Below are 20754 nucleotides of genomic sequence, written 5' to 3'. Positions count from 1 at the left end.
AGTTTAGAGGAACATGAGCACGGGGGCCTGAGGAATGCAGCTTCAGGGACTCCTCTCCCCATGTGCAGAAGCTGAAAGGAAGACGTGGATCCTGCAGAAGAGCTGGCAAAGGAGGAGCATAGGAGGCAGGAGGGAAACCAGGGCTACATGGAATCACAGGGGACCGTGGAGGAGGGAGTGTCAAAAAGGAGGAAACCTGCCCCATGTCACATGCTGCCAGGAGGTCAAGTTCAAGGAATGAGAAAAGGCCACTGAGGATGTCACTGTGACAGTTTCAGTAGAATGGTGGGTTAGAAACCTGATTATATGGAGGAAACAGTAATTGAAAGAAATGGAAAAAATGTCTAACGAGTACTCTTCTTGAAAACTTCAGGAGTAAGAGAAGAAAGAGGGAAAAGACAAATGTTGGAAGTGGAGGCAGGATTGAGGAAAGACATTTTTAAGGAGGGGAAGTCCTGAGTGTATTTGTAAACAGAGGAAAGAGTGGGTGACAAGATGCGGCAGGAGGAGCATGGTCCTGGAGAGGCTGGAGAGTTGGGGATGGGAGGATGACCCCAAGAGAGGACCGCCGAGATATAAAGGGATTCTGAACTGGCACGGAAGGGTGTGGAGAGAAGGCAATAGGCAGCTCCCTTACGCCAATGGATTTGATCTTTTTTGGTAAACAAGAAGTCATGGTGTGTGGTGGTAGATGCAGCCAGAGGTTCTATGTGGAGAAGATCTGGGAGAATCACTCTAGTGAATGGTCTGTGAGCCAGTAAGACATGAATGAAAAGATTACCAATGGTAGTGGCCCGGATGACATCAGGCAGAATGAATTTGAGAATGGTAGGTCCAGTTATCACAGTTTTCTGCCTTTCTCCAGCAACCTGATTCTTGCAAACTCTATTGTGAGCCAAAGGCTAGAAAGGGGGTGTCTTTCTGGAAGCTACTATTTGGTAATGAAGAAGACTTTCTGTGCTGCAGTGCACAAGTCACACACACACACACACACACACACACACACACACGCACACATATCTTCTGCTTGCTAAGAAAGCCTTTGACACTGAAAGCTGTCCTTTAAGGTCCTCTCTTTTCAGATGTGACAGGAAAGTGAACATTCCCCCCCTGCTTTTGGCCAGAAAGGTTTGGGAGGTGAGTGATTTAAGTGTGGCAACTACTTAGCAACATGGTATTCAAAGATCCCTCTCTTCTTTGATTCTCTTCACAGGGATGGTCTAATTAGTAAAGATGAAATGATGGCTTACTTCCTGAGAGCTAAGTCCCAACTACACTGTAAAATGGGACCGGGATTTGTCCATAATTTTCAGGAGATGACCTATCTCAAGCCAACCTTCTGTGAACACTGTGCAGGATTTGTAAGTCTGTTTTCCATTGCTTTCTCTTGTTAGTAGTGATTTGTGCAGTATTCTGAGAATGTGGGGAAATGATACATGAACAGAGTCCATTGTCTGCCTTAGATCCAAAGTAAAACATGATGGCTCCCTGAAATTAAACATTCAATTAAAAACAAAAGCAAGATCTGCAGATTTAGCTATGTTCTTTCTAGGAATGCAGGGCTGGAGAAGACAGGGAAGGCTGGTGAGGCGTATTAACTCAGGAGAGCAGTTTGTCTGTTAATACCTGCCAGGGAAAAGTTCTGCCCAATGAGCCCTGGCATTCATCACTGAGTGCAATTAAGTGGTGTATTTATTGTAGCCAGTTCCTCTCAGTTCTTGTTTCATATGGTGTCAGTCACTAGAAATCTATCATGATATGGCTCCATAATTCCTAACTCAGAAAGGGAAAAAAATCTTTTCGAAGAGAAGATGGTTATAATAATAAATAACATTTACTCGGCAGTTGACAGTAATAAAATATTTCCTGAGGCATTTGTGTAATTAATCCTCATAACTAGCCCATGAGGTGGGCATTTTACTCTCCCCATTTGCATATGAAGGTAGAGAGGTCCAGAGAGGATAACGCAAGTTTCCCAGGATTCCACAGCCAGTAATGACTAGAGCCGGGACCCAAACTCAAGTGTTCCGGCTTCACCTACACCACTGCAACAAACGAAGGCTGTACACCTCACTGCCCCACATCTGATGATTCTTTAGCACCTAAGGTCAGGTTTGGCCCTGGTGTTAAACAAAGACCCTCGAGCTCTGAACCTTTTCTAGGTGATATGCAAGTACTGTAAGATGGAAAATGTAGTACTCTACACAAGGGTAGCCCAGCAGCCAGGTGAGCGGCATTTGTCCAGATGCCAGCTCAGTTTTGGTAGCTTCTTTCAGCAGTCATGTCCCCCTGTGGGCCCGTATGGAATTCGTAGCTGATATCATATACGCTCCCATTAAATTACATTTTTCGCTTTCAGTCTTGAATAACTGGCTTTGGGGAGCCAAAGGGCGGGAGTTTGAATTCAGGCACACACCCCTCTGAGAATGGGTGAATTAGAGGCAGTGGTTACCTCAAAGGTGGCCCCCCGTGATCATAGAAGCTGCTGTGATCAAGGGGCAAGGCAGCCTAACCAGCTCTCTTAGCCCACCCCAGGGAAGGAGAGGTTCTCCTACCAGCTACACCACTGGGATGGCATCACCTGACCATTTTATCAACAAACAAATACTTTTCCTTTTTCATGTATCTCTCTTCTGATGGGAATTTTTGCCTGTATCTAGACCTGAAAAATGCTCAAGTGGTACGGAGCCATGTGTAACTCTCTCCTGCAGAGTGGGGCCCAGGGAATCTGTTTGGCCCTGGCCTGGCACAGCCAAAAGTCAGGCTGAGACATCTGACCCATGGTGTGGTGTGAGAGTTGGTAGGTCCTTATCAAATCTCAAGGTCTTGTCTCTGCTCTCCAGTCCTTCTGGATGTCTCTCCCTTCCATGGAGGCTCTGGTTCTATAGAAGCAGCAAAGTAGGCTTTCTTGGGAGCTTCCACACACTTCCCTCCCCAACTCATCAGAGCGGATTTGCTGGTGCTAGGTTTCTGATGCAGCTGTGATCAGGTCGAAAGCTCTGGACTTGGAGTCCGGAACTCTGACTTTGAATCTCAATTCTGCCCCTTATTAATCTATGTCCTTGACCAAATTATTGATCATCTTCGAGTCTCTGTTTTCCGGTCTGCAAGAGGGGGTTAAGACTTACCTGCCATGTTGCTGTGGTGATTAAATGATATCAGACATGTTGCATACCACAGAGCTCAGAGTAAATCTTTCTCTTTTTTTAGTGTTCCTTTATGCTTTTGGAGTTTTACCGAAATTAACTCATTCAGAGTTTTAATAGCCCTTTTTATTTTTCAAAATATACTTAATTTCCTTGCTATAATTTGAGTTGATTTTTACTCACACACCTTTTTTAAAAAGCTCTTTGGTTTTCAGAGGGATTTATAAATACCATGCTCTAGTTGGGTCATTGAAAGGAACTGTGGGGGAATAGAAGGAACTATTTTTTAGTGCTTGGACCACCTGCTTTTGAATAAATTCCATTTTAAGGGTAAGGAAGACAAATAGACACTGCTTGAGATACATTGATTTTAGAATTAGAATTCCAGAGCTGAAAGAATTTTGCTAATTCCCTTATTTTGAGCTCTGGAGAAGTTAAGTGACTTCCCTAAGGTCACATGGGTCACTAGCAGCAGAGCCATGACTCATATTCAGTTCTCCTTACTCCCAGGCCAGTGCTCCTTCCACCACAGTCACTCCAAGTCTTACAGCAGCCTGAGGTCTCTAAGTCAAAGACTGTGGGAAGTACCCTCTCCTGTCCTTGGCTGGCACGCTGACCCAGAGCCTCTTCGTGCCTCGTGTTGTCTCCTGCTTCTTAAGTAAGCATTAGCAAGCAACGCCCTGACTTGCCCGCCTCATGGGACTCATGCTTGACTTTATCTTTTAAAGCAGTTTCTGCAGCTATGCTAATAACGTGCCATAGCCAGAGATTCGGATGCTTCTTAAACCTTATCCTTTCTTGTCCTAGATCAGCAGCTTTTGTTCTGATCACTCACAAAACTCCCAGGAGCAATGGCTTCCTCTCTTTCCCTGAAGTGACACACGTTTCACATTCTTCTTTTCCTACTTACTAGCTATGAGATCTTGCCAAATGACTTCACCTCTCTGTAGCTTAGTCTCCTCATCTGTAAAAATGAGAAAATTATTATTACCTATCTCATAAGGATATTGTGAACATTAAATGAACTGCTACTTGGGACTTCCCTGGTGGTGCAGTGGTTAAGAATCCGCCTGCCAATGCAGGGGACACGGGTTTGAGCCCTGGTCTGGGACGATCCCACATGCCGCGGAGCAACTAGGCCCGTGCGCCACAACTACCGAGCCTGCGCTCTGGAGCACGCGAGCCACAACTACTGAGCCAACGTGCCACAACTACTGAGGCCCACGCACCTAGAGCCTGTGCTCTGCAACAAGAGAAGCTGCCGCAATGAGAAGCCCGCGCACCGCAACGAAGAGTAGCCCCCGCTCGCCACAACTAGAGAAAGCCGCGCGCAGCAACGAGGACCCAACGCAGCCAAAAACAAATAAATAAATTAATTAATTAATTAATTTAAAAAATGAATTGCTACACATAGCTTAAAACTGTGCCTTTCACATAGCAAGAGTTCATTAAATGTTAGCTATCATTGTTATTTTTGTTATTACTATTACCAAGGGCTCTGTGAGGAAACGATTTCTCATCGCTACAAAGTTTCCCAGATGTGGGACCTTGCAAATTATTTAACTTCCTGCATCATCACACTCATCTTTTATAAAAGGGAAGCAAACTGGATTATCGTTAAGATCCTTATAGCTCTGACAGATGTGATTGGCCTACCCACCCACTTCCCTTTTCTGTACTGACACCTCCCCATCCCTTTTCCAGTCATCCTAGGCACCTGAGGCCTCGCTTCCAGTTAGTTGTCTTAATAATCCTTCCTGTCTCCAAGGCAAAGTGTTGCCCTGTCCCAAGAGACATTTGCATCTTAATAGTGTTTTCTGAAGGACCAAATAACTTTTTTTTTTTTTTTTTTTTAACATCTTTATTGAAGTATAATTGCCTTACAATGGTGTGTTAGCTTCTGCTTTATAACAAAGTGAATCAGTTATACATATACAATATGTTCCCATTTCTCTTCCCTCTTGCATCTCCCTCCCTCCCACCCTCCCCATCCCATCCCTCTAGATGGTCACAAAGCACCGAGCTGATCTCCCTGTGCTATGCGGCTGCTTCCCACTAGTTATCTATTTTACATTTGGTAGTGTATATATGTCCATGACACTCTCTTACCCTGTCACATCTCACCCCACCCCCTCCCCATATCCTCAAGTCCATTCTCTAGTAGGTCTGTGTCTTTATTCCCGTCTTGCCACTAGGTTCTTCATGGCCTCTTTTTTTTTTTTTTTTTTTTTCCCCTTAGATTCCGTATATATGTGTTAGCATACTGTATTTGTTTTTCTCTTTCTGACTTACTTCACTCTGTATGACAGACTCTAACTCCATCCACCTCATTACAAATACCTCCATTTCATTTCTTTTTATGGCTGAGTAATATTCCATTGTATATATGTGCCACATCTTCTTTATCCATTCATCTGTCGATGGACATTTAGATTGCTTCCATGTCCTGGCTATTGTAAATAGAGCTGCAATGAACATTTTGGTACATGACTCTTTTTGACCTATGGTTTTCTCAGGGTATATGCCCAGTAGTGGGATTGCTGGGTCGTATGGTAGTTCTATTTGTAGTTTTTTAAGGAACCTCCATACTGTTCTCCATAGTGGCTGTATCAATTTACATTCCCACCAACAGTGCAAGAGTGTTCCCTTTCCTCCACACCCTCTCCAGCATTTATTGTTTCTAGATTTTTTGATGATGGCCATTCTGACCGGTGTGAGATGATATCTCATTGTAGTTTTGATTTGCATTTCTCTAATGATTAATGATGTTGAGCATTCTTTCATGTGTCTGTAGGCCATCTGTATATCTTCTTTGGAGAAATGTCTATTTAGGTCTTCGGCCCATTTTTGGATTGGGTTATTCGTTTTTTTGTTATTGAGCTGCATGAGCTGCTTGTAAATCTTGGAGATTAATCCTTTGTCAGTTGCTTCATTTGCAAATATTTTCTCCCATTCTGATGGTTGTCTTTTGGTCTTGTTTATGGTTTCCTTTGCTGTGCAAAAGCTTTTAAGTTTCATTAGGTCCCATTTGTTTATTTGTGTTCTTATTTCCATTTCTCTGGGAGCTGGGTCAAAAAGAATCTTGCTGTGATGTATGTCATAGAGTGTTCTGCCTATGTTTTCCTCTAAGAGTTTGATAGTGTCTGCCCTTACACTTAGGTCTTTAATCCATTTTGAGTTTATTTTTGTGCATGGTGTCAGGGAGTGTTCTATTTTCATACTTTTACATGTACCTGTCCAATTTTCCCAGCACCACTTATTGAAGAAGAAGTAAAGCTGTCACTATTTGCAGATGACATGATACTATACATAGAGAATCCTAAAGATGCTACCAGAAAACTCCTAGAGCTAATCAATGAATTTGGTAAAGTAGCAGGATACAAAATTAATGCACAGAAATCTCTTGCATTTCTATACACTAATGACGAAAAATCTGAAAGTGAAATTAAGAAAACACTCCCATTTACCATTGCAACAAAAAGAATAAAATATCTAGGAATAAACCTACCTAAGGAGACAAAAGACCTGTATGCAGAAAATTATAAGACACTGATGAAAGAAATTAAAGATGATACAAATAGATGGAGAGATATACCATGTTCCTGGATTGGAAGAATCAACATTGTGAAAATGACTCTACTACCCAAAGCAATCTACAGATTCAATGCAATCCCTATCAAACTACCACTGGCATTTTTCACAGAACTAGAACAAAAAATTTCACAATTTGTATGGAAACACAAAAGACCCCGAATAGCCAAAGCAATCTTGAGAACGAAAAATGGAGCTGGGGGAATCAGGCTCCCTGACTTCAGACTATATTACAAAGCTTCAGTAATCAAGACAGTTTGGTACTGGCACAAAAACAGAAATATAGATCAATGGAACAGGATAGAAAGCCCAGAGATAAACCCACACACATATGGGCACCTTATTTTTGATAAAGGAGGCAAGCATATACAGTGGAGAAAAGACAGCCTCTCCAAATAACTTTTAAGGCTCAAAGGAATCACTCTCCCCTGGTGGAATTTCCTTGTCAGAAAGAGAGTAAGGAGCAACTTTCCCAAAGCCTTGAATCCCTTCACATCAGCAGCTACTCTCCTAGGGCCACGATACCCCCACTCAGGGCATTATTCCCCTATAACACATTGTGAACAACACTCCTGTCAATGCCAGTAGCCCACCAGCCCTGTTTCTTTCAAAATTATTTTATTAGGTAGATATCAGCCACTTAGCCTAACCACTCAAAGTGTAGAAATGGCGCTTCTCCAACTTGAGCTAAGCCCGTTTAATTCATCAGCACTGTATGTTCCTGATGCCCCTGGTTCCCATATGCGAGTGCTACAGGAGGCCTGGGAAAGAATGTGGGAAGTCCCCTTCTTCACGGAGATTACAGTGTGGCAGAGGTTTGTGAAGACACCACCACCAGGATGATGCCCCTGAACCGCCTGGGCAAACACTCCCTTGTTGAACTGTAGGCCCTCACATCCCTCCTGAGACTCTCGTCACTTCCTACATCCTATTCCTTACTTGGTTGGCAGCATCTGAGCCTTTTCTGCATCTCCCACAACCCCAGCACAGGCCAAACATGCAGCAAATGCAGAGAATAAATACATGAACGAATGCAAAATCTTTTCCTCTTCTGTATTCTTTCAAGGTAGAAACGCGTCTCAGAAAAGAATCAAGCAAAATCCAAATGCTTTAGTGGGATGCATTGCTTGGGTCGCTTAATTTCCCGTAGGGGGCGCCAAGAGCAGCTAGTGTGATTTTAAAAAAAGCAGAGGGAGCCAGGGGCTATCAAAGGCAGAGTGACAGAGTCTCCCTGTGAGTTTTGCTGAGAGCGCATTATGCCAAAGTCCAATAAATGCACCAACGTCAGTTTCCCATCCCAGCTGCCGTTTGGCTCCCAGAAAGAAAAGGGAAGCAAAACTCCTGTTATTGCCCCAGCTGGGGTGGGCTGGGAGAGGGTTCTTCTATCTGACAGGAAGGGTGTCAGGAGCAGCTACATCCTGTTTGTGCTCTACCAGGCATCACGCTTCCCAGGACTTCCTTCTCTGTGGCCTTGTTTTCTTTCCAGATTTCTCTCCGATTCCCTGACATTCCTTTGTCTTTTGTTACAGCTCTGGGGCATAATCAAGCAAGGATACAAATGCAAAGGTAAATGTTACTTTGTTAAATTTTTTATTTTATTTTATTTGTTTAATTAATTTGTATTGGAGTATAGTTGCTTTACAATGTTGTGTTAGTTTCTGCTGTGCAGCAATGTGAATCAGTTATACGTATACATATATCCCCTCTTTTTTAGATTCCCTTCCCATTTAGGTCACCACAGAGCACTGAGTAGAGTTCCCTGTGCTATACAGTAGGTTCTCATTAGTTATCTATTTTATACATAGTAGTGTATATATGTCGATCCCAATCTCCCATTGTTAAAATTTTTAAATGTGACTTTTGGGCCACGAATCATATTTGTCTGAGGGAAACTTTAAAGCTCTTGGCATCATGGAGAAATTGGGGCTTTGGGGCTACCGGCAACTGAAGAGTTAATGGTCCAGTAAAGGACTCCCTGAAGTTTTGGAGATCCCAGGCTGGAATTTTATCGCTTGTTACAAAGAGCAAGGAAACCACACTTATTATCCCACACACATCTAACCCCCATCTCTAAGATGTCTTGCCCATAATCAGCACATATTTAAGGTGGGAATTCTGAGGAGGGAAAGCCTAATGGAAATACTGTATATAAGAACTTTGTCCTTCAAGGGAAAAAAAAAAAACCCATGCTCATTTCTGTTAAACATATGCATTTCTTTCTACTCTCACATAGCTATTCCTTCCTCTACTACATCACAGATGATGATGAGAAAAGAGGAGATACATTTGCCCCTTTCAATGAATTTGTTCATATACTTCCCCCATTTAATTGAAATTTATAGCAATTGAATAAATATATATTTGATAAATGCAATAGGAATGTTTGGCTACTTGTAGATATATGATTATTACACATTGGTGTTCAGAAAACTGCTGGATATTTTATGCAGACTGTTTATACTGGTTCTTTTAAGAATCTGATAATGCTCTTGAAAAATATAATAAAGCCACAAAATGAAATATCTTAATCACAGAATGCCTTCAGATCAATAATGTTCCCTTGTGATGCCTTTTTTCTCTAGCTGTCATTTTACATGAACAGGGAACTTCCTTGAACCTCTATGGGAGCCACCTTTTAGTGCTCAAAAAACAAACAAACAAACAAAACCTTCCCTTTTGTTCTCTGAATCAGTTGACTTAGTCTAACTTGAATTTTTACTTTCAAGCAGCAGAGATACTGGCTTCTGCCCCTTATCCCCTAGACACACACAGACACATACAAACACACACACACACACAATTTTGTGAAGATGAAAATCAATTAAACCCTAGGATCTCTGTTCAGATGGTATTTTCTCTTAAAGACACATAGAGTGAAAAGTCTAATTAAAATAGACCAGACATGTCATTGCAATTTGATCTTTCCCTGATGTTATTACAAAACTATTTGAAACAAGACCATTTAGGGGAAAATGGGTATTGGAAATAATGAGAAAATCCCTCTTTGATGGTGAGAGAAATATACCCTATAAAATGATCATATCTGTTCAGTGATTCTAAGAGAAATGTAGGACCCTCATCGTATGAAGTAATTGTGTTGCTATCTTCCAAAGTGGCCAAAATTTTGTACCCCAAGTAGCAATTAACATCTACTTTCTTAACTAAAGCATCTAATGGGAAGGCCACAGAATCTGCTGCATGCCACTTCCAAGCCATAGTCAAATCTGAGACATGTTTATTGAGCATATGCTCACCTTGTCTTCTGTTTCTATGCCAAGAAAGGAAGCAAAAGATATAATCGCTTGCTCTGGAAAAGGTTTTGGGAAATGAAGAAGAATAGAAAATGTAGACAAATACTGAATGAAGGGACACCTTGCTGTAAATATTTAGAGGCAACTGTAGGTCCTGGGAGAGACTAGATGCTGAGGCTTCTCACCCTCATTCTGGCTCAGGGAGCCTCTTTGTGGGGAATCCATCTTGGTCTGGAGAAGAACCCCAGTTCCATGTAATTTGCATTTAGTTTTGGGCAAAGGCAACTCCCCATTCAGGCTGCCCCTGCTTGTTGCTCCCCAGCACTTCAGTGAACTGTGTAGAAGAAGCAGCTGAACAAATATAAGAGAGAACTTTAGGAACCCCAGGAAGGGAAGAGAGTCCCACTGGCCCTTTTACTAGCCCTAGACACACCCTGTGGACCTGAGATTAAACACAGAAACAAGGGTGGGGGAGGGGAGGCGTGAGAGCCCAAACGCCAACCTGGAAGCCTGGTCAGCACCTGACATGCGGTTCACACTAATCACCTGTGATACTCTGGGTTGTTTCAGACTGTGGAGCCAACTGTCATAAACAGTGCAAAGACCTCCTGGTTCTGGCCTGCCGGAGATTTGCCCGGGCGCCCTCCTTGGGCAGCAGTCATGGGTCACTGCCTGGAAGTCCCTCGTTGCCTCCAGGTAATGTCCTTGACTTTCTTTCCTACTGCGATTTCTCTCTGCTCATGCCTTCCATGCCTGCACTTCGGTTGGGTTCTGGATCTAAAGCTAGCCAGAGCCATTATATACATAAAGGTTTTCAGGGTAAGCAGCAGTGGCTAAAGACCCTTGAACCCTACACGCTCCTTTCGGCTTTCGGGTCTCAATAACATGCAGTTCACCTGAGGCCAATTTCATTCCGCCTCTGGTCTGTTCCTCTAGGTCCTTGCCCGTCGGACTCCTGTTGTTTGCACCCACTTTGACGGTTTGCTGTGAAGCAGTCGGATGTATGATGAATCACAATAATCACAGTCATCTTTCCCCTTCCAGTGCAGGATGAAGTGTTCGAGTTCCCTGGCGTCGCAGCTGGACACCGAGACCTGGACAGCAGAGCCATCACGCTGGTCACAGGCTCCTCACGCAAGATCTCCGTGCGGCTGCAGCGGGCCACCACCAGCCAGGCCACCCAGACCGAGCCTGTGTGGTCAGAGGCTGGCTGGGGGGACTCAGGGTCCCACACCTTCCCCAAAATGAAGTCCAAGTTCCACGACAAAGCCGTAAAGGACAAAGGCTTTGCCAAGTGGGAAAATGAGAAGCCCAGGGTGCAGGCTGGTGTGGATGTTGTTGACCGAGGCACTGCGTTCGAACCAGATCAGGATGAAGCTGACATGGTTGAGACCAGACAGGACGGTGAGGTCAGTGCTGGTCAAACCACAAATAAAATCAGAAGAGGGAGGCTGAAAGCGGCTGAGATGAGCGTTACAGTGAGTCCACAAGGCAGCCTGGTAGTTTTGAAGGCAGAATGGTTGGGAATCAAGACATATCACTTTTAGTCTTGTCTTTGGCTAGTTATGTGACTCTGGACAAATGGTCTCTTCTCCTTGGACATCAGTTTTATGATGTATAAAACTGAACCGAATGGGTTCTAAAACTCAGTGAAGATTTCCGTGTCTGTATACTGACGTGATGTCCAGGGACCCTTGACTGTTGCTTGTATCCAATATAACAGTATGCTATACCCATCAGCTTAGTTTTCCAAGCTAGAATCAGGGTCCAAACTCAGAGGAGGCAGTGGAGGCAAAAGACATGTAGATAGAGAAGGAGAGCTGTAAACTCTTGCCCCTACTTAAAAAAAAAAAAAAAAAAAAGGCTTTTGACAGCATCATGGAGGAGAGGGTGGTGAATATCAGAGACATGGGGACCTCAGGGTTCTATACGTCAGGCTTTGCCTCCACACAAAAAGTATGTTCAAATCATCCAAAGCAAATTGGGAAACATATGGAATTTGTTAGAACAAGCTGAAAATATAAATTGATTCAAGATGGACTTAGATAAATTTATTAGTCAACAGTCCATAGTGTATTAAGAAAAAGGATTTGGGGAAATTGGTGTCACATTCCTAACCTAAAAGTAATGTCATGGAGGGCAGCCATTGCCTCCCTACTGAATCATTTTCATAAACAGTATTAGGTTAGGTAGAGATCCTACTGGATCAAGCCAGTGCTCTTTTCTCTTATGACTGGTCCTCCACATTCCACCTGTCCTCAGGAGATCTAAGCACACAATCTCCATAGTTTCCTATGATGAGAAAATCGCCAATGACCTTTAACCAAAATTCCTCTAGCTCCTTCCTCATCGAAGACAATTAGTAAGGATGCCGCACATGATCTTCAGTAGTATGAAGTTTATTGTAAGTTCCTGCTGAGCCATTGTTTCCTTTCTTTTAACACCAACTTTTAAAACAGCTTTATTGAGATATAATTTATGTACTATAAAATTTACCCACTTAAAGTGTATAATTCAGTGGTTTTTAGTATATTCACTGAGTTGCACAACCACCACTACAATCTAATTTCAGAACATTTACATCATGTGCTGGGTGGACTACATGATCTTTTAATTCCCTCTAAATCTCGAGTATACAAGGCACTGATCATTTGAGATGTTCCCTTGAAATTATCTGATAAACTGCTTTTTAGGAGTAGTCTTATTTTTTTAAATGAGATCCAGCCATACAACAGGTTCTGATTCGTATTGCAGGAAGGCTGACTTCAGGCTGAGGACACTGAAGGCAATTGTGTTGGCATTTGGAAGGAGCAAGATGAGACACTCTGAAGAACACTCCAAAACTCAGGAAGTTATCTGAAAAGATATCTGGACATTTACTGCCTTGTGACACTGTGGGATCTCCCTGATTGAACTATGGGACAGAGGATTTACCCTATGAACTATTTATTTCCTCCTTCCCTGCTTCTAGTGAGGTGCCACAAAGACTGTGTTATGTAGTTGGTAGTTTTCTCTCCTATCTTTCTCTAGAGCCATTTATATACGGGTGAAATGAAAGCTTTTGTGCATGTACTTGATATTCATTCTCTAAACTCAGACTTTGCTTTTTCTGTGAGAATGTTATTTCAGTATTTTTATAAACTTTTGAGGGGGGTGTTTAACGAGGAGTCGATTTAGGGGTCTTTTTGTGTGCTTTTTGGACGGGACCAGGACTTATTTTTTTGAGGGACAAGGAAGCTCCTCCAGACTTGGAAGGCAGTGGTTCTTCTAACGATGATCTGCTGCAAGGAGAAGCTGTTTACATTGTTCTTACCGTACAGTTGCTATTATAATGTGTAACAAGTCACACTTCTGTAATCATATAAGTCTTGCCAATTCTGCATCACTAGGTAGCTATGACACAGCCATGAAAACTATCCTAATATTTATCATTGCCATGGGGGAAAATTAACTAAATACATGTCCCATCTCACTAGGTTTAGCCATCTTTCATAAGACTGCTATTAAGAAGTAGGAATAACAATTTAAAAAATCAATTCAAGTTTTTGGGAATAAAATTCAGAAGAAAAACAAACCATCCCTCAAACCCCTTACTGAAATGCAATTTTTAAAATTCAACCAGCAATTATTAAAACCTCAAAATAGTTTTAAGAATTTTGTTTGTTATAAAAGAAAACTTTTTGGTTGTGAAAGAGAGCTCTCATGCTCTTCCTAAGAAATTGCCATCGTGATTAAGAAGAGTCATAGAAAGCAAATCATCACAAACCACCTTTGATTAACATTTCATTTAAACTTTTAAAGTATCAATATTTTGAATATCTTCCTTTGACCCAACATTACTAGACGTGGGTCTGTTTCTTACATGATGAGAGGAGAAAGAACTTGGTTGAAGATGTTCAAAAATAGAGATGGGTTTGAGCCTATGGGTGAGGAGAATGACCTGCTACCAAGTGCCCAGTCAGAAACTGGACCCACAGGGGTGCACTGGTCTGCATTTGGGAGTTTAAGTGTGTATAATCCACGTAAGACTGAATTTGTTTCTTTTAGGGCAGTCTCTTCAATAAAAAAATGCCTTTCTTCTCATTTTCCATTAGGTAAATGAAGACAGTTCTGTTCAGCAGACACTTGTTGAGTACCTGCTCTGGGCAGGTCCTGTGTTAGATGCACAAAGAGGAACAACTCTTCATCTCTGCCCTTGGGAGCTGAGAGCCCATGGGCATTTAAGGCAAGATGACTCCTTAAAATAGAGTTTCAAATTCACTAGAACTGACTTAATCATGCCAAACAGATTCAGAGATCAATTTGCAGAGATATTGCAAGTTAAATGAAGTTATTCGGTGAGGGAGTTGTGATTAAGCTCGAAAATATAAGAACTCACCATTTGCGAGCACCTCAGAAAGCAAATAGCCATCCCCAGTGTTGGTTCCATGTATATATACTCTCTATTCCTATTCACAAATGCAATGAAATACATGTTAACAAAATTAAAAAGAGAAAATGGCAATTTAAGTACAAGAAACCCTTCTTGTGTGTGTGTTTTTTGTTGTTTTTGTTAATGAATGTTAAGACTATTCTTTTTCTTCTCAAAGCAGTTATTTCACTTGCCACTTAGTTTGGGTTATTTTTGATTTTTCACATATAAGAAGAGTTTTCTAGGATCAGCCTTCCTGTTACAAAGATACTAAATGAACCTCGAGTAAAAACAAACCAAAAAAAATAATAAAACTAACATATTATGTGTATATATGTATGTGAACTATTTTTGTATATGTGTGTATATATGTGTTTATATGTATACACAGGCACACACACACACATACACACACACACACACACTACTATTATTACTTTGCTGAAGAGGAATTTGAGTCCATAATAAAGCTGCTTTATAATTTTGATAATATCATTTACTCATAACCAATGGTGACTCTGATGTTTCCAATATGTCAATTTCCTATAATCAATAAAATAAGTAAATTAGGCAAACCCATGGTGGAGCAAAAAGAACTATGTTGGTTGGTTCCTCCAGACCTTCCTTTTGTAGGTTTGATGATCACTGTCAAAGCAAAAACAAAACTAAACTCTTAACAGTGAATATTGGGAGTTGCCTGGTGCTCTAGTGGTTAGGATTCTGGGCTTTCACTACCATGGCCCGGGTTCAATCCATGGTCGGGGAACTGAGATCCTGCAAGCTGAACGGCACAGCCAAAAAAAAAAAATTAATATTATTAGATACTAAGAGAGGAAATGTTAGATACTGCAACTGAGTCTTCATTGAAGGATGTGCAAATTGTATTGATGCTTTTTGAGATCTGCCTAAACCAGAGAGTGATCCTAACCAGTATTTGAACACTTTATGTTGAGTGGCTATTTCCTGAAGCAATAATGTCCCCATATTTCCATGGTAAAACAGCCTCTCCAAAAGACAGAGAGGTTTGCTGCTTAACAGTGAAGACAGGACTCCTACAGAAGGAAGTGCCAAACTGTTACTGATGGCAAGAAGCTTAAGCATTCCTAAGATAAACACCTTGATTTTTGAATGAGGAGGTAAATTCAGTCAAATGAGATTTCCACAGCACACCTTTGGCATGCAATCCACAGCCAGATTTAAATCCCATCTCTGCCAGTTGTAGTCATGAGATCCTGGGCAAGTCATGTACATCTATTTGAGCCTCAATTTTCACATTTGAGATGGAGAGATTTTACCACCTTCTTCAACTACCTTATAGAGTTGTTGTAAGGATCAAGTCTAATAGTACATGTAGAAGTACTTTGTAAAGACCTTATAAATTAATATTATTTTACAGTTAAACATGGTTTTTCCCTAAAATTGTCTTCAGACTACATGTTTACATGGCTGTGTTCTTTGGAGGCTCTAAATCCAACATTTAACTAAATTTTGTGTCAAAGAACAATTAAAAAAAGAAATATTCACAGGGGTTTTTCTTACACCTGGCACTGTGTGTGTATAGGGTCAGTTCTGCTCTGTTTTCTAACATTAGCTATTCTCACTCTGTTTGAAAATAGGTAGACAAGATTAAGAAACCAAATGGGTAAAATATAAATAAGCTTAGAGAAAAATAGGTCAAAGTATAAATGTGCTTAAGAGGCTGACTCTTGGAAGAATTTATTTTACTACAGGGAGACAAAAGGAAAATAAAAATTAACTTTTCAAATAAAAAGGATTCCATTTATTTGACAACTAGAATGTATTTTATAGCTATTGAAAGTGGTAATGATAGGAAACTACTTGGAATTTAAGGCTCATTCAGGAAATATCTTCCTCCATGCTTCATCCAAAACTTGCTTGCTGAAGTTTAGAGAGTACTCAGACCTCAAACAACAATATTTATTCTCTTTTTAAAATGTTAATGGCAAGCACTTTGGAATTCACATCTATTCAGAATCTACGTGACTTGCAGTTTATACATAATAGCATAAGGAAAGCATCACATGGGGCATTCTATAAGACAGTTGACCTGAATGCTTCAAAAATAAAATGTCTTAAAAAAAAAAAAAGGAAAAAGGATGAAAGGAGCAGTTATGGATCAAACAAAACACAACAGAATGCAGCGTTGTAAACCTTGATTGGATTCTGAACCAAAAAATAAATAAAGCAGACATTTTTGGAGGGCAACTGTGGAAATTTAAATGTGAACTACATATTAAATGACATATGGAATGAATGTTAATTCACTCAAGTATTATAATGATTTTATGTTTATGTAGGAGAATGTCTTTAATTTTAAGAGATACCTGGTGAAGTAGTTAGGGATGAAGTATCAATGTCTGCAATTTACTTCAGTAAAAAAAAAAAAAAAAAGAAAGAAAGTTTTTATGCAGAGTGATAAAGCAAATGTGGCAAGATGTTAACGATTGTTAAATTTAGGTAGAGGGTATGTAATAGGGAAGAACCTCTGTATTCTATTACAAGTTAATCACTAAAGGGATGTTCCCTATAAGCTTAAATTATACATCATGGCCCATCTCTGGGAAACCTGCCTCCCAGGTAATGAACGTTAAGCTAAAATACCTTTGTTTAGCTCACAGGAAACATCCTGACCAGGCCCACCTGTGAATGACTGCAGGCAGGAAGAAATTAACACATCCCCTCCGGAGGCTGACGGGAACCAGGAAATGTTTGACTTTACTCCCTCCCCTTTTAGTATAAAAGAAGCCTGAATTCTAACTCAGGCAAGATGGTTCTTTGGGACACAAGTCTACCATCTTCTCGGTGTGCTGGCTTTCTGAATAAAGTCGCAATTCCTTGCCCCAGCAACTCTCTTGATTTATTGGCCTGTCCTGCAGTGATCAGTATGAGCTTGGACTTGGTAACAAATTTTAGTGCAGTCAGCCAGGAGCCTTGCTGCTCGTGGCTAGCCAGCTCTGGTTGGGGAATTTTCAGTTAAGGCCCTAGCAGCTGCAGGGGTCACTTGCCCTGAAGATCTTCCTTTCAGATTTCACCAAAGTGGCACTGGTTGCCCCAACGCTTGGCAGTTGGAGCAAGGAATCAGCACTTGAGAGCCAATGGGCTCCAGACAGCAGGGAAGTCACTCCGGTATGTACAGTTGGGACTTTCTTTCCTCCCTGGGACTTTTTCTCTGGAATAAGCCAATTTATTTTGTATTTGAGTGGGGTACCCTGTTGATGAGAGGGAAGAGTTGTTGGACTTTTACCCAATTTGTGAACTGGTTCATTTGTTTCTTTGGATGCTAGCATTTGTGTGTATAGTTTGTGTTTTGCTTGTCTTGAATTTCTGCCTTTAAAAATGGGGAATGTTTCAACTATCCCTAAAGAAAATCCTGTGTGGCACATTTTGGATAAGTGATCTGATTGTAGCTATGAACCCATGGGTGAGAGGAAGATGATATTTTTTTGTAAAAATGTGTGGCCATAGTACCTGTCAGGAGTTTAGGCAGGGTTATCTTGGGGCCCTGTGCACCATGCACTGCTTGCTACTCTTGCTGTGTTAATTGCACAATTTATGGTCTCCTGTGTCGTTGGTATATGTAAAACCCCAAGACCAAACTTGAGGGTTTATTTAGGATTTTCTGTTTGTCCTTTGGATTTTTCATTTTGTTTGGTACTGTTTCTCCATTTACAGCCAAATCAATTCTGTGATATTTAAAACTTTTACTGATGTCAAATGGAGGAAAGAATCAGGAAAAAAAACCCAAAAATACCCTGTCTGTTCTTGTCCAAGAGTGGGACATTCCCAGGGAGAAGAGAAAGTTTCCACTTGACTCCTAAAATCACCAAAAGCTACAAATAGAAGTGTCTTTTCCATAAATACTAGTAAAAAGGGTTTAGCCATCTAGACAGGTGATCTTGATTTCTCCCATCTGCCAGAAACCCAGTTTGAATCCAATCTCTTTTGTAACTGATGGGTTTTACATTGTTGTACCTGATTCATGGCTGAAATTTTGGAATGGGAACTATGAGATTCCTGTGTTTGTATGTGTGTTATAGATGCATGGCACTGTCAAAATTAATTTGTAAAAGAGCTCTATTTAATTAGCTTAAAGGAAATTAAGCACTTATATAAATACTCAAATATAAAAGACTGGCCAGAATGAATTTTGGGTTCATGTGATCTAGGAAATATTCAGTATTGAATTAATATCTGGTATTAAAGTTAGCTTAAGCTTGCTTGTTTGATTAATACAGACATGTCTTTAGAGTCATCAATTTAGGTGTAATACATTTATTGTACCTAGGTTTACTAGAAATCAAATAAGACCTTATTATTCCTGTTACAAAGTTTGTCAGCAAGAAAGATAACAATATGACAAAGCTTTTAAGTAAATAGAGGTAAATGAGGTAAGAGTTTTAGATAAACTCTATAGGAATAATTATGTTTTGGGAATGTCTAACTAAAATAGTCTCTCCAGATTTTCATAACTTGAAACTAAACTAAGTTAAATGAAGAGAATTCATTGACTATCTGGGTCATTTCAAATAGGATAAAATATTAGAACATTAATTGCTGGGCAGTCTAAGTTTACCTACCTTTGCCTTCTTAGGAGAGGAAGACTAAAGCATACGTTTGTCAATCAGGAAATGCTAGTATGACAAACATATATGGATATCCATTGTATTATTTTTTAAGGCTTTTCTGAAGGTTTGTAGTTTTAAAAAGTTGTGGGAAAAAAATAATTACTGCTTCTCTTACTGGAATTCATCAAAACAGCAACAATGAGAATAAAAACAAACAAACAGAAAAGCCAAGCTCCATTTGCAGAGAAACTAGAAGAGATCTGAAATACTAGGCCCAACAGAGGAAAGATAAAAGCATCAGAGATTGATCAGAGAGGTTTGCAGGAGAACATGGAGAGAAGTTGCTGTAGTGGAGAGGGATTCAGCAGCTGCAATATAAACAAACAAACAAACAGCAGGCAGCGACAAATACCCCTCTCAGCACAGAGGGGCACAGTCTGAAGTTCAAATCCTCAATCCATTGTTTAAAACCAAAGGAGTGGATACCAGCAGGTGGTGGTAGCCTCCTGGATCTGGTCTGGTTCTAAGAAGCAGTAGGGAAGGAACACACAGATGGAATATTTGCAAGAAGTGATCTGTCTCTAAGATAGCAAACTGCTAGAGAGTCCTTGTGATGGAAAAAAAAAAAAAAAATCCCACAGTTGCCAATCCCTGCCAATTAGCCTTTGGTAAGCGAAGTTACATGTAAAACCTAGGATCATAAGACAAATTTCACCTGGCCTGGATATTATCCTGGCTTCTTCCCTACAGGAACTTCCTACAAATTTTGGATAAGAACTCAAAATTAAAATGGTTAAGACAAAACAAAAACCCAGAACATACTAGAGGGGAAAAAAAGGATAGTTAAATGTGAGACCTCTCACCAGAAAAAACAAACAAACAACACTGTTACAAAGCTAAGAACTAAAGCCACTTAATGAATTCCTGATCCCAGAAACCATGATAATAATAAACACTATTTTTTTAATATCTTTATTGGAGTATAATTGCTTTACAATGGTGTGTTAGTTTCTGCTGTACAACAAAGTGAATCAGCTATATGTATACATATATCCCCATATCCCCACCCTCTTAAGCCTCCCTCCCACCCTCCCTATCCCACCCCTCTAGGTGGTCACAAAGCTATGATCTCCCTGTGCTATGCAACTGCTTCCCACTAGCCATCCATTTTACATTTGGTAGTGTATGTATGTCAGTGAATGCTTATTGTTTTAAGCTACTAAGTTTTAGGGTGTTTTGTTACACAAAATATCCTACTTGGAGATTAAACCATAACGTTTGGATTATCTTTTCTACTGCACAGAAATAATTTGCACCTCTATCAGATAAAAATCATTTGCATCTTAACAAATTTTCTTCAAGTTAGCATCTGGGCCCTAATCCATAATAAATAGTGTATCAAACAAAGTTACATTCTCCTAGAAGAGTTTTTCAACCTCTGCAATACTGACATTTGGGTGTGTATAATTTTTTGTTGGAGAGGGGTGGGGGCTGTCCTGTGCATTGTAGGGTATGCCACTAGATGCCAGTAGTACTCCGTCTCCCCCCTGAAGTTGTGACAATCAAAAATGCTTCCAGATATTTCCAAATGTCCTCTTTGGGACAAAATTGCTCTTGTCTGAGAACCACTGCCCATGCATCAGAATCATGTGGAGGTCTTGCTCAAGCACAGATTGCAGGACCCCATCCACAGAGTTTCTGTCGGGAGGGGGGCTTGAGAACTTTCATTTCCAATGAGTTCCCAGGCAGTGCTGAGTGCTGATGCTGTT

General features: G+C 40.7%; 1 protein-coding gene across 7 annotated transcripts in view; it reads left to right on the top strand.

Annotated features, from left to right (window-relative positions):
- Positions 1-19779, top strand: part of RASGRP3 (RAS guanyl releasing protein 3) — an 82905-nt gene extending 63126 nt beyond the window's left edge. For 2 of the 7 annotated variants that reach the window (XM_082426985.1, XM_082426980.1), the window contains 6 exons: positions 1214-1361; positions 8267-8303; positions 10559-10684; positions 11033-11397; positions 14083-14213; positions 17039-19779. In XM_082426985.1, coding sequence (XP_082283111.1) covers positions 1214-1361; positions 8267-8303; positions 10559-10684; positions 11033-11397; positions 14083-14213; positions 17039-17066 — 835 coding nt within the window. In that variant the 3' untranslated portion in view covers positions 17067-19779. Of the gene's footprint in view, positions 1-1213; positions 1362-8266; positions 8304-10558; positions 10685-11032; positions 11398-12742; positions 14508-17031 lie in introns of those variants that run through there. The other 5 variants (XR_014254109.1, XM_082426982.1, XM_082426983.1 and 2 more) reach the window with 5 other exon arrangements.
- Positions 19780-20754: the final 975 nt, after the last annotated feature.

Source organism: Balaenoptera physalus (assembly GCF_965194825.1).
Source record: "Balaenoptera physalus genome assembly, chromosome: 15".
NCBI classification, from domain to species: Eukaryota; Metazoa; Chordata; class Mammalia; order Artiodactyla; family Balaenopteridae; genus Balaenoptera; species Balaenoptera physalus.
This window is presented reverse-complemented; position numbering and strand designations above follow the sequence as displayed.